The sequence below is a fragment of the Episyrphus balteatus genome, chromosome 4 (assembly GCF_945859705.1).
Source record: "Episyrphus balteatus chromosome 4, idEpiBalt1.1, whole genome shotgun sequence".
NCBI lineage: Eukaryota > Metazoa > Arthropoda > Insecta > Diptera > Syrphidae > Episyrphus > Episyrphus balteatus.
Genome location: NC_079137.1, coordinates 76,839,294 through 76,853,584, shown reverse-complemented (window position 1 = coordinate 76,853,584; position 14,291 = coordinate 76,839,294). Strand labels below are relative to the sequence as shown.

The following is a 14,291-nucleotide window of genomic DNA, read 5'->3' as shown; positions in this document are numbered from 1 at the left end:
AGTGTAACGTTAGAAAATGGCGTCACTTTTTTGTGGTGGCTGCCATGGTTCATCGATTTATAAGACGTTATCACCTCAAAAATACTGGCAGACACTGGGGATCGAACATGCAACTATTAGAAATAAGTTAATTAACAGCAACTAGAGCTGAAATCCGACTATAATTTAAAATTTTTATTTTTTTTTTTCGGTTTTTAAAGATGAAAATTCACCTTAAAATGAACAGAATTTTAGCAGATTATTTTAATCGGAAATCGTATTGTTTTAAGAGGGTGGGATTTAAGGTAGAAATCATATTATTCTATGGTGCACTTTTTTCCTTGTGTAGTTTCGCCATTTTTTTTCTTTTTTAAAACTTTGCTTGGTATTTTTTTGTTGCTGTTTTTTTGTTTTTTTTTTTTTTTTTGTTTGTCACCATTTTGTAAAACTATTGTTTCGGATTAGCATTGGCAAATGGCATTGCATTGTGAATTTTTTTTCACTTGCGAATAAAAACATGTTACATAATTCGCGTAAAATGTTAAAAGAAAGTAATTATAAAAAGTGCCTCACTGTTATTAAGCATCAGTGTTTTAAAAATTCCATTACCTAATCTTTTTTGTAAGAACATTTTTTTCACTTTTTTTTTAAATTTATTAAGAAAAATTATTAAACACTTTTCGATTTTCTTGGTAAAAATGATAAACATTCCCTCCTCAAAAGTGTATCCACCGCGGTTCTGCTCACTGAGAATGCAAGATTCCTTTAGTTCCTTTTTTTCTCCAAGCTTAATGTCATCTCACTTATCCTAGAAAACTGAGAGATTTTTATTCTTACTCATTTTCCAACGAAAATCGAATTTTGCTAAATTCAAATTCAATTTGAAGATAACGAAAGGAAAATGAATGATTCCTACTCGAAGATGCGGGATAAAAGGATGGTGGCGAGAATTGGGTGGAAAGGGAGGGATAAGTAAAAAATTTCAATTGACACAAATCCTTATTAATGATGAATTTTTCTTTGGATTTTTATTTTTTTCTTCATTCATTGATCTCTTTATTTTTTCTTTTTTTTTTTTTTCATTTTCAGGAGAACTCTTTTTATTTTGGAGCATTTCACAATCACCAGTGCTTCTAGCTTTAGTGGCAGGACAATCAGCTGCGATTATGGAGAATGTGTCGGATGATGTTATAGTGGGTAGATGCATTGCAGTGCTCAAGGGGATATTTGGTAATGCATCGGTGCCGCAACCCAAGGAAACTGTGGTTACTAGGTAAGTAGGTGATTAATGTTAAGAGCTTTAAGTGCGCGCAAAGGCGAATTGTATGTGTAGTTTCGGGGGGTTTGGTTTTGGGTTTAGGTTTGGGGCTATAAGGATGGTGATGGAATAATCGATGCATATAATATTTGACGAGAACCAATTTGCAGTTTGTTTGGATTGCATCGTTTTTGGTTGGGAGGGCTGCTGGGGAATGGGGATAATGTAATCCTTAAGCGTATTAACTCGATTAGACGAAATTGTTTGCGTTTAGTTTAACGAGATTTGCTATTCGACTTTAATATTTGGGAAAAGATAACTTTTGGGTGGTTTAAAGCATTTTTTTTTTAATATTCGTCGAATTTCTTACAATTTTGGCTATTTGAACATAAATTAGGTTCAATATTTAAGTTAAAATAGCTGATGTATGATCAAAAAGCCAAAATTGTAAAAAAATTCGACGAACAATGTAACATTTTGCATTGAATTTTTTTTTTCAATGCAGACAATTTTTTTATTTGCTACACTTTTTTTTAATACAATTTTTTTTTTAGCTGCAATAACATATTTTTTATTGCAATTTTTTTTGCAATAAATATTTTTTTAATGCTAATATTTTTCAGTTGCAATAATTTTCTTTTAATGCAAATTTTTTTCGTTGCAATAACATTTTTCTTTATTGCATAGTTTTTTTTTTTGTTTGCAATAAATATTTTTTTTTTAATGCAAATATTTTTCGGTTGCAATAACATTTTTCGCATCGCAATTTTGTTTTTTGGTTTGCAATAAATATTTTTTTATAATTAAAATATTTTTTTGATTGCAATACCTAAATAATTTTTTTTAATGGAAATATTTTTCAGTTGCAACAATTTTTTTTGCAATACCATAATATTTTTTTTATTGCAATTATTTTTTTGTTTGGAATAGATATTTTTTTTAATGCAAATTTTTTTCAGTTGCAATAACATTTTTTTTTCTTGCAATTTTTTTTTTTTGCAATAAATTTTTTTTAATGCAAATATTTTTCAGTTTCAATAAAAATTGTTTTCAGTTGCAATATTATTTTTTTTTATTGCAATTTTTGTTTTGTTTTGAATAAAGTTGCAATAAAATTTTTTATTTTTTAAATCCTAGTTTTTTTTTAGTTGCAATGCAATAACTTTTTTTCTTATTGCAATTATTTTTTGTTTTGCAATAAATATTTTTTTGTTAATGCAAATAATTTTCAGTTGCAAGAACAATTTTTTTTTATAATTTCAAGTGCAATTTTTTTTTATATTTTTACAACTATGATCTTTTGGAAGAGTTTGAACCATCCAACCCAAACCACTTTTATGATTTTCTTTTAATTTCAAAAAAGCATCAATTTTTCACAATCACATCTTTTCTTTCATTTGTTTCTTTTTTATTTCGTTTATTTTCCTAGATGGCGCGCAGATCCGTGGGCTCGTGGCTCCTATAGCTTCGTCTCAGTTGGTTCATCTGGTTCTGATTATGATCTACTGGCTGCACCAGTCATTCCGCCAAATGCTAATGGCACTAGCCCCGATGAAGATACTAAAGAGATGCCAAGATTATTTTTTGCAGGTAAGTCAAAGCCAAGGCTATATGAAGCCATAACCATCTCACTTTCAAGCTGTAAAGGGATCTAGTTTATGAAAAAAAATGGCAGGGGAGGGGGGGCGACATATTATTGTGACGCTTTAAGGACTTAAAGATGATGGTAGTCTGATGTCTGTGTTTTGGTTTTGATGATGCTTAAAGTGGAGGCTGAGTCGCATCATTATCAACCAACGTCTCCTCCGTTGGTCGTCACTCAATCACTCAATCCTAAAGGTACTTAACGCTGCTGACAGTTGAAAAATGGAATTGTTAGCTTGGCCATGAATTGAAAGACAGCGCGCATACAGTTCGGGTGATAGCCAAAGCCGTTCCGATGATGGCATAGGTACTGGATTGCGCGATAATTAATAATCTTCGGTGAAACGAGAGAGAAGAAAAATCTCTTTTGGGGATGTAAAGTGATTTATTGAGTTGATAGAGCGGATAGACACACCGTACGCGAAGCATAAGGTGAAATTCCGTCGTCGTCGTCGCACTAACTTGATGCAATTTAAATGGAAAAAAAATTATAATTAAGCTGTGAATAGTTGCATTGTATAGGAATATAGGTATATCATAGCTATAAGCAGCTAGACGACAGGATAATGGTGTTGCTTCGAGAAAGGCTTGATGGCTATGCTTGCTCAAGGCAACAGTCTGTATTGATAGGATGATAATTAACACAATTTGTATAATGGAGGTAACCTGCTAGTCTTTTTTTGTTCTGTTGGAAATAAGGAAAAAATGCACCAAGTGCACTTTGACAGGAAAGCGACAAGAGACTCTAGACAAAAAATTTAAACTTACTATTTTTAATTGATTTTTTTTTTATGTGTCGAGTACAGGATTTCTTGAGAAATTAAAACGAAATTGTGTCGCTTGAATAGATTTAGAGATGACCAAGAAAGAAAATCAAGTGTAAAATTCGTTGCATGCTTTTGGGCAAATAGAAATGTATCCTTGTCGCATACTTAGAGTTTAACAAAAAATATTTGTTGCATACTTTTGGGATGTGTCAAACGCAGGGTGCATCAAAGGAGAATTATGTGAAAGAAGACAAAAAAGTGCATACAATTTATTTTGAAAATCTGTTATCAGTAATTTTGTGAAAATGCCAAATTAAGGGGTAAATTACAGTGAATGTAAATTTCTATCTAAAATTAGGCTGAATAATGAAGAAAAATAATTTCAATATTTTTTTTATTATTTTTGTTATTTTTTTCTTCGTTATTTCCTTTTTTCATTTATTTGAAGTTGAATACAGCTTGTGGATTTTTTTTGAACAAGAAATTTGCTTTTATTTACCTAGAATTTAAGATTTTGACTTGATGTTTTTTCAACTTCAGATTTTCTCAACTTATGAAAAAATTAAAAGTTCGAAAAAGTTCCAAATCGTTTAAAATTTTCAACCGATAAACTGAAACAAAAAAAATACTTACAAGAGTTGAAAATGAAGAGAATTTCAAATAATAATTAAAAACCACATGTTCTACTTCAAGGAATACATTATATTGAAAATCGATATAAAAGCTACTAAAATACCTTGAAATACGTTATTTTTGAAACTCATATAGTTTCCAATAAAATTAATTTACTGCTTATTCACATTTATTTTTGATTTTTTTAGCCAAAACAAAATTTTTGCATTGGCTGATTTTTCAAGACTGTTTTTGTCTATGTTCATAAATGCAGTTCTTCTGATATTTTTTATTTTATTTCAAACAAAAATAAAATTTTTCCTTTTTTTGTTCTTAGACTTTTGAACCTATGCAAAAAAAAAAAAACAAAAATGTTTTAAGATTTTGTCTGTCAAGTATCAAAATAATCAAAAAACGTAGGTATGTGTTTTTTGTCAAACTTGTGAATATTGTTAAATATTTTTTTCTCTATAAGGATTATTTAATAAAACTTTTTGTTTATTTTGCATATTTCGAAAAAAATTGAATTCAAAGTTTAAAGTTATCACGAGCAAGACAAATGGAACAACCTTGATAATTGTACCTATATCTGAGCAATCAAAGAATATATCAAAATTATATAAATAAAATTTTAAAGGACGACACTACTCTTGTCCTTAAAAGAAAGTTCTAAACGAAGTTTATTGTTTTAGTATTAACAGAGAAATTATCGTTCACATGGGTCAAGACAAATCTTCATTCATATTCATATCAACCCTTACTGTGAAACAGTTTTTTCTTGGAATATCCCCAACAAATCATACCTTAAATTTTCCTTATCTTCTGACGGGACAGTCTAAAGACCTGGAATATTTAATATAATCCAGTCAAATAAGGGTTTAACCTCGGAATGAATGTTAGTAGAAATTTTTTTTGCTCAATATCTTCCTTTTGCCATTCTATAACATATCTCAAAAGTCTAGAAAAATCTCATGTCCGCTTGTCGCGATTTCAAGGTCAAATTGCGAAATGGAGATTTTCAAAATTAGCAAAAATAGGCTATGGTATTATATACACATATGATACATGATTTCAAGGTATTTTTTAATGCTGATTCCAAAAAATCTAAAATCAATCCATTACAAAAAAATTATATACCTACGAAATAATGGTATTTTTTGATAAAGGGGCAAATTTAAGGATATGCACTAAAGAAGATTCTTGTTCATCTTAGGAATAAGTGCAAATAGGCTAATTTTTTCATTTTAATCTTTGTTTGGATATTCTTTAACTACCCTCAAAAATCAAAAAAAATCTCATGTCCGCAAGTCCTAATTTTCTTGGTTTGAAAATAAGGTGCAGATTTTAAAAAATTGAAAAACTACACTTAAGATATTTGTGTCAGATCAACATGAATAAGGTGCATTACTTTTCAGGGATGGTCAGGTTGACTTGTTTGTGAGTTTTGTTGAAATAAGTGTTAAAAAATACCTTTAAATCATGGCGCTTATTTTGGTATACATATAAAAATTTAAACTTTTCTTATTAATTTTTTAAAATCTGCACGTTATTTTAAAACCAAGAAAATTAGGACTTGCGGGCATGAGATTTTTCTAGACTTTTCAGATATGTTATAGAATGGCAAAAGGAAGATATTGAGCAAAAAAAATTTCTACTAACATTTATTCCGAGATTTACCCCTTTTTTCTCCTTATTTGACTGTATTAATACAGCATTGAAAAAATACCGAAATTTATCAGTCTGTACTCCAAAGAAAGTTCATCATAGTCTTGAATTTAATTTAATTTGCAATGATCAGAGTTTAAAAACATCGCTATATGGCTTATGGTTTCCGGAATATAACTATCCAAATATTTTGAATTTTGGGGATATTGTTTATGTGATGAATGTGCAACATGTTTTTTTACATTCCTATATTCCAAAATTGGTCAAGAACATAATATCTTCTCTCTGAAAAATATTCCTTGGTTAATTTGTTTTTTAATTATTTTCTATGACTTTCATCGCGTACTTATACATTTTTTCGGTGTAATGAACCTTTTAATTCAATTTTCATCTCTCTGAAGATTATTGGCAAAATTCAATTAATTAAATTGTAAACTTACAACTTTTCACTTATTTCTGTAAATACATAATTGTTTCCTTTTTCACAGTTTTTGATACTACTTAGAATTTGAGTGTTATAAGTTACAATAAAGTTTTCGAGAATTTGGTTTTAAGTAAAAAATTCGGAAAAGTCTACGAAAAATGAAAATAAATATCTACAACAGCTTTCTCTCCTTATTATATTCACTATCCTATTCTTCACCTTATAATGTTCTTCCATTACCTACATTTTTGAATCAGATATGTTTAAAAATTCACTAACATTTTTTATTTTCTTCCAGGTGAACACACTATTCGCAACTATCCAGCCACCGTTCATGGAGCATTTTTAAGCGGACTACGTGAAGCTGGACGTATTGCTGACTTTTTCATGGGTTTCCCTGAAGGATCTACTCCAACACCACCTGTTGTTGACCCCACTGCCACCGCCACCAAGCCAGCTGAATAAACAGCCCAAAAATGGCTACAATTTTTTTTAATCAATCATCATTTTAATAATTTTAATTTTTTTATAACTTTTTTTCATTCCTTAATTTTTTAATTCATTTGCTTACATTAATTTTTTGTATCGAACATAACAATAATAATGAACGATTCCATTTAAAATAAAAAATAAAAGAAAATTATAATTTCATTTCCTACTGTACACGTAATTCTATATTGAAGAAAATTATACTCAAATTTCATTGCATACTTTTATGATAAAAAACATAATGGCTAAATAAAAATGACCAACAAGGAGTAGGAAAGTACAAAGACACAAACCAACGGAAATACCATTCGTTTCCTTTTCACAATTTTCAAAATGAAATTAACAAAATCTGTTTCCTTTGGAAAGATTTTTCTAACAAAAAAGAAAGAGAACAAAAGAATAAGAGAGGTAGGGTAGTAATACCGTTGTTTGTCATTATACTCCAAAAAGGCCAATTTACTGTCTCTTTGACATTACAACATTATTTTGTTGTGTGTAAATAACAAATAAAATGCACAAAAGATGAGTCTGACGCTTTACCCACTGAATGTTGCCAAAATGAAAATGTTCACAGAAGATGAAAGAAAAAAACAAAAAATGGATGAAATCTCAGCGGGAGAGAACTCGAACGCTTGCTAAATGAATGACATTTTGTCATATTTTCTGCTTTCAAAATTCAATTTTCTACCGCAAAATAGTCCTTTATAGCGTCTCGTCACTTCTTATTGCAGAATATCCTTGCAAAAGAACAAAGCGAATTATTTATGTTGCATAACAAAAAGATGAGAGAAGGAAACCGAAACAAAAAAAATAAATAAATCCAATTGGGTATAAATGTCGCACAAAAGATCCGCATCCGAATTGGTCCTCTGATTGGGTCAGACAGTCTGAGCAGCATAGTGATGGGTAATCATCATTTTCATTCGTTTTGTCTATTTTTTTATTTCCGTTATATTAAAGGCTGCGTGTTAAGAAATAGCAAAAAAGGACGAAAAAAAATGGTCGAATAACATAAATTTCATTCCAAGTCACTGAGGTTTCCTGTTTTGTTCATTTTCATCTTTCATTTTTTTTAGCGCGCGTTTTTCAACGCGATCTTCTTGTGTCTTCTTGGGTGGCGGGAAAACGAACTTCATTTGAATAATTTATGGGCATCCGGGAATAAAAGACGGTTTTTTTTGTACTTTTCTTCTCCACTTTCCTTTTGCCACTTTGTTTTGTATTTTGAATTTTTTTTTTGTGTGTGAATATTTTTCTTTTTTCTCTTTGCAGGGATAACAAAATAACAGTACACAGGGTGTTTCATTAAAATTTCATACAAAGAAAAGTGAATGTCTGTGCTATTCTTTTTTGTTCGCTGTCTTTCTGTGTTTTGAAGTCTCTATGAGATATAAAAAAAAAGAAGAAAAAAGAAGAACAAACATAACTGTAGTCAAAAGAAAATGGCTATGAAACGTTGAAATCCTGTCATCGCATTTCAACGGGAATTATATTTTATGACATATCCTTTAGATTTTTGTTATTCGTTTTTCCTGTTTTGTTCACTGCCGCGCCGTTCTAAAGCGCTGCCATCAACAAAGCCCGATGATGGTTGTTTTTTTTTTTTTTTAGTCCTTCTTGACTCCTTTATATACTTTTTTTTTTGTTGTAGGTTAAAGTGAAGAAATTCATTGCGAAAGATACGCGAAGTGAATAATTTGTTGGTGTTGTGTTTATTTTTTTGAAGAATTTTAAAAGGAGAGTTATTTTTTTGCCTTTCCTTCAAACCAATGTGGTGAATGGAGAGAGAGACTGAACTGTCATAGAGATAATAGGGTTTTTTTTGGCCTTTTGTGGCCTTTAACTAACCACAAAAACATTATTTTCAACACGCACCACGGTCAGGATAAATATTTTGTGGTTCTTATTATTTTTTTTTGTATTTTTTTTTTAGTCCTTTGAACCAATTTTGAGAGGCGCTCTTGAAGAATGCTAATGTAAATGGGCTCTATAGTACCTACCACCACCATGTTGACAATTTGACAGGTGACAGGAGCTTGTTTTTTGTGTGTGCTGAGGTTAAGGATTATCTTTTATGAAGTCTTTTTTCTTTTTTTTTTTTTTGTATTTTTTTTATAAAATGGAAGTCAGATTTTTATATTTAAATTGAGTAAGTTCATCGAAAAGATTTGTTGTTATGGAATTTACTTAAGTCTCGTTACCAATAACGATTTTTTTTTTTTTTATTTGAGGAAGAGAAACACGTTTGTGAGAGAAAAAAATATAGGTATATATTTTCCATGGCTACACAAAACAAATAAAATTAAAAGAAAATTGGAATTCTATTCCGGTTTTTTATTTTGTGTTGTGGAAATTTAAATATTTATGATGTTTTGGCCAAAAATACAAATTTTTAAGATTCAATGATTCTTTGAGAGGTCCACAGATAATTCTTAACACTAAATTTTGTCAGATGAAAGTGGCTTTTGTAGGTTAAAGTTAACACCAAAATGTTAGTCCGAAAAATTAGCTAACCGAAAACCCTGCTTAAAATGAATAAAGTCAAAGTATTCTGTCGTTTCACTTAAACGGGTTTGACTGTATTACTAACAAAAACGTGAAAAAATAATAGGAAAAATTTTAAAAAAGTAGGTAATCGGAGTCAATTCTTATTTTGATGTTAAAACTTTTATTAATTCCAGTCAAATTGTATTTAGACTCATGTAAAAGTTAACATTTTTGGTTAATTAATAACGAATCAGAAGTTTTTATCAAGAAAATATGAGAAATTATAGAAAAAAGTCAAAAAAAATTGTTTTGTATGGAGTACATCTTATGCCCGTTGAATTAAAGTTTCTTTGAAAAATCAGCAGTTTTTGAGTAGAACACACAAAATACTGATTTTATAGCATTTCCAAGTTTTTTTTTACCTTTTTGGTGAAAACCATAAATCGTACATGCAAGTAGTTAAGACATGAACTGTTGGTAATGTTCTCCTCTTCCATTTCACATAATAAGTCGCAAACTGGAATTTGGATAAAAAAAAACCATTTATTATGATATGTAGGACGTAGGTACTAATATTTTGAGATACGAGTAGCATACATCAAGGGGCACGGTAGTGCCCAGCCAAGTTCTCTAGCAACTTTGGCACTACACCCTTATTTACAGGAAACAACTCAGGCCATTTTCGACCCCCCTCTAACTTCTACACCAAAGATGCTAGAAATTTCAAACTCACTACATTTGTTGAGCTGGTCGAAACCAAACACCTCACAAAATTTCAGCCTCCTACGATGAGTAGTTACTGAGATATAGGGCTTCAAAAATCGCAAAAACCGTAACTGACTCACTGACTCACTGACTCACTGATTCACTGACTCACTGACTCACTGACAGATCATCAAAATTATGGAGTACTTCCCGATGTCGTAGAAACTAGAAATTTTACACGGTGATAGGACTTGTGGTGTATACAAAGGAAAAAATCGAAAATTTGAGATTTTCAATTCAGGGGGCGTGGCATCCGCCCATTTCCGCTGAATTTTCACCAAATATTATAGAGCACTTCTGATAGTCGTAGAATCTTGAAACTTGGTAGAATGGTAGAGCTGGTAGTTTATACAAAGGAAAAAATTTAAAATTTGAGAATTTCAGCCAGGGGGCGTGGCAACCGCCCATTTCCGCTGAATTTTCATAAATTATTATAGAGCACTTCTGATTGTCGTAGAATCTTGAAATTTGGTAGAATAGTAGAGCTAGTAGTTTATACAAAGGAAAAAATTTAAAATTTGAGAATTTCAGCCAGGGGGCGTGGCATCCGCCCATTTCCGCTGAATTTTCACCAAATATTATAGAGCACTTCTGATAGTCGTAGAATCTTGAAACTTGGTAGAATGGTAGAGCTGGTAGTTTATACAAAGGAAAAAATTTAAAATTTGAGAATTTCAGCCAGGGGGCGTGGCAACCGCCCATTTCCGCTGAATTTTCATAAATTATTATAGAGCACTTCTGATTGTCGTAGAATCTTGAAATTTGGTAGAATAGTAGAGCTGGTAGTTTTTACAAAGGAATAAATTTAAAATTTGAGAATTTCAGCCAGGGGGCGTGGCAACCTCCCATTTCCGCTGAATTTTCATAAATTATTATAGAGCACTTCTGATTGTCGTAGAATCTTGAAATTTGGTAGAATGGTAGAGCTGGTAGTTTATACAAAGGAAAAAATTTTAAATTTGAGAATTTCAGCCAGGGGGCGTGGCAACCGGCATTCCCGCTGAATTTTCATCAAATATTATAGAGCACTTCTGATTGTCGTAGAATCTTGAAATTTGGTAGAATGTTGGAGCTGGTAGTTTACACAAAGGAAAAAATTTAAAGTTTGAGAATTTCAGCCAGGGGGCGTGGCAACCACCCATTTTCACTGAATTTTCATCAAATATAGAGATTTTATATTCTACAGCCATACCTTGCAAAAAGTAGTGAAATCACAACAAAAACATTACTGTTAAAAAAGAGCCAAGTTCTCCTATGTTGAAATTATGCTGGCACAAAAAGTACTGAGATGTAAAAGTGTACCAAGTTCTAAAGTTTGGGTTCAAATTTGTATCAATAAAATTTTGATTGTTTACTTGGCAATTTTTGAAATAACTTTAAAAATCGATAATTAAGAAAAATTGTCAAGAGAACAATCAAAATTTTATTGATACGAATTTGAACCCAAACTTTAGAACTTGGTACACTTTTACATCTCAGTACTTTTTGTGCCAGCATAATTTCAACATAGGAGAACTTGGCTCTTTTTTAACAGTAATGTTTTTGTTGTGATTTCTTTTTCCAAAATAACTTTGAGAAAAAAATTAATTTTGAAAAAAAGTATGTAAATATACCTATTTAGAACAATAAAATATTGTGTTTTAAGATTGCATAAGAAGATTTGCCAAAAAATATTTAACGGTGGTGTAATTCGACGTCAAATGTACCAAAAAAAAAACCGTTTTTGACCTTTTTAATATTCGGGTATTTCAAAAACGTGACGTGCCAGTGAAATTTTGACTTCGGATTTGGAATCAGCTCACAAAAAATCCTTTAGAAAAGTATGGTTTTGTTCCAGCTCCATTTTCGTTATTGAAAATAAACTTTTTGGAATATCAGTTTTCAACCTCTCCCGTACTTTTAATTTGGCAAGTGTAGAATTTTGGATGATACCTACATTAGCATTATTCTCTTACTTTGACTATTTTAATTTTTTTTTACCATTACCTACATTAAAAAATTGACTTTTGGCTGCCTAAATCCTTTCAAATTGACCTATGTGCGTGATTTTAGACACGTTTCAAGCCTTTTTTTCTCACAAATTCTCAACAAAGCAGTAGAAATATAGTTTATATTGCTTCTTTGTTTGGAAATTGTATTTTCATTTATTTACACCTGTAAGACTCCTAAAACACTTCTGATAGGAAATTAATTAAGTCGTATATTTGAGTCACATATTTGAATAGCAGTTTTGAGTTACGGATTTGATTTATATATGTATAAATTTTTACTTGCTCTATAGGGCAAGTATTGGTTTCGTGTAGAAAAAAAAAATTGAGGTTTTAATCAGAACCAACATTACGATGATGGAGAATATCAAAAAACTGGTTTTCGTCATGCCGTCCGTGCGTCGGTCTGTGCGTGTGTGCGTCTGTGCGTCCATCTGTACATCGAGCTAGGGCCTAAACGGATGAATGGATTTGCTTGAAACTTGGTACAGATGCTTTTTACGCTATTCCCTAGACCCGTTTTTTTTTTATTTTTTTAATATCGCCTTTTTAACGCATATCTCCCATATAACGTTTTCAAGGTATTGCAACTTTCTCGAAAACGGCTCTAACGATTTTGATCCAAAAAATTTTGGTATACGTAATAGACTTATTGATTCTAACAAAACTGCGTTTTTAGTTTTTCTCAAAAAATGCGGAGAACGGAAATATGGCGTTGCCGTTTTTCAAAAATTGACATATTTTTTAAGTTCATAAATTTCATCACAGCATAAGTCAATTTTATGTCGTTTTCGATTGGTTTCACTCAAGAATTCACTCATTCTGAAATCGAATGGAACAGGTCAAGTCGCTTCCACTCAATTCTGTTTTTTTATTTTGTGTTTGTGAAATTTCAAATGTCAAATATTGATATTATTTTTTTTTTCAAACGAAAAAATTATAAAAATTATAAATCTGAAGACGACGGAAGAAGAAAATGTTAAAAAAAAATCATTCCACTGCATTAAGGTACCTATTTTAATCTTTTTATTAATTTTAATTTTAATTGAATTTAAATTTTTGAATGACAACAAAAAAATAATGATTGAGTATTTTTTTGTTGACATTTAAGTGTTCGTGTATTAGTGCTTCCGATTTTAAATCGAGAAGAGAATTTCTCTTCTGAGAAGCGTTCTGTCTGTCAGTTTTGTGCGAATAAAACACTTTCAGAAGGCTTCTGAATGATTCCGGACGCTTCCGGAGAGCCAATCGAAAACGCCATTATTAAAAATTTACAGACATCATTTTGAAGTATAAAATATAAAAAAATATTTTTAAAAACATTTTTGAAAAAAAAAAATTTGAATTTAATTTTTAAACTTTCGATTTTTTTTTCTCGACACTAAACAAAATCTTAAATTTCGAATAGATATGTATTTGAGATAAAGATTCTGTGGACTACAAGAGCAAGTACGTGCGACCCAGTCGTGCATTTTATTTTAATAAGAGATTTGCGGATTTGAGTAGCCGAATTCAGTTGCAACATTGAGTCGCAGATTTGAAAAAAGGAAGAAAGTCATGAATTCATCGTGGATCATAGATTTGATTGATTTTTGAAAAGCAGTTTGGAGTCACGAATTTGAGTCGCAGTTTTAAGTCGTTTGATTTGAACAACAGATTTGAGTCATTGAGGCCCTTATTGCGAGTGTCGTTTGTCAATCGATAGACGACTTTTGTCGATAGTCGACCATCGAAAATGAATTTTGGTGTTATGAAATTCTGTTGTAAACGAAATTTTTTGTTTTATCGTTCGACCTTTTTCGTTTACAATTATTTTGCTATCGTATTAATCAAGTTCATAGTTCACAATATAGCAAATATTTTTGTCGAAAAAGATTCACAATACCAAAACAGAAAATTAAGCGACACTCGCAATAAGAGTCAGAGTCTCAGTTTTGAATAACAGAATTGATTCACAGATTAAGGTCGCAGATTTGAATTACAGATTTCAGTTAAAATTTGAGTCGTGTGTTTAATTTTATATTATTTTTTTTTTCTTTATTTAAGGTTTGCTGTGAATGTAACGTTTGATATCTACAGTTTTTTTCCTCCTTAACACTGTTCTGCACACATAAAGTCCTTAACAAAAGAATTGATGCCGATTAAGTCGATGGATTATTAAAAAAGGAAGTAAGCCTATATTTTTTTTCAAATGCCCCCAAACTGGCTAAACC

The 14,291-nt window shown here is 30.7% G+C and overlaps 1 protein-coding gene across 1 annotated transcript in view; it reads left to right on the top strand.

Moving 5' to 3' along the window:
* The window catches only part of LOC129918656 (possible lysine-specific histone demethylase 1), a 532,105-nt gene extending 525,130 nt beyond the window's left edge, over window positions 1-6,975 (top strand). The window contains exons 7-9 of the mRNA XM_055999284.1: window positions 1,069-1,252; window positions 2,667-2,827; window positions 6,648-6,975. Of these exons, the coding sequence (XP_055855259.1) occupies window positions 1,069-1,252; window positions 2,667-2,827; window positions 6,648-6,814 (512 nt within the window). The 3' untranslated portion in view covers window positions 6,815-6,975. The remainder of the gene's footprint in view (window positions 1-1,068; window positions 1,253-2,666; window positions 2,828-6,647) is intronic.
* The last annotated feature ends 7,316 nt before the right edge of the window (window positions 6,976-14,291 follow it).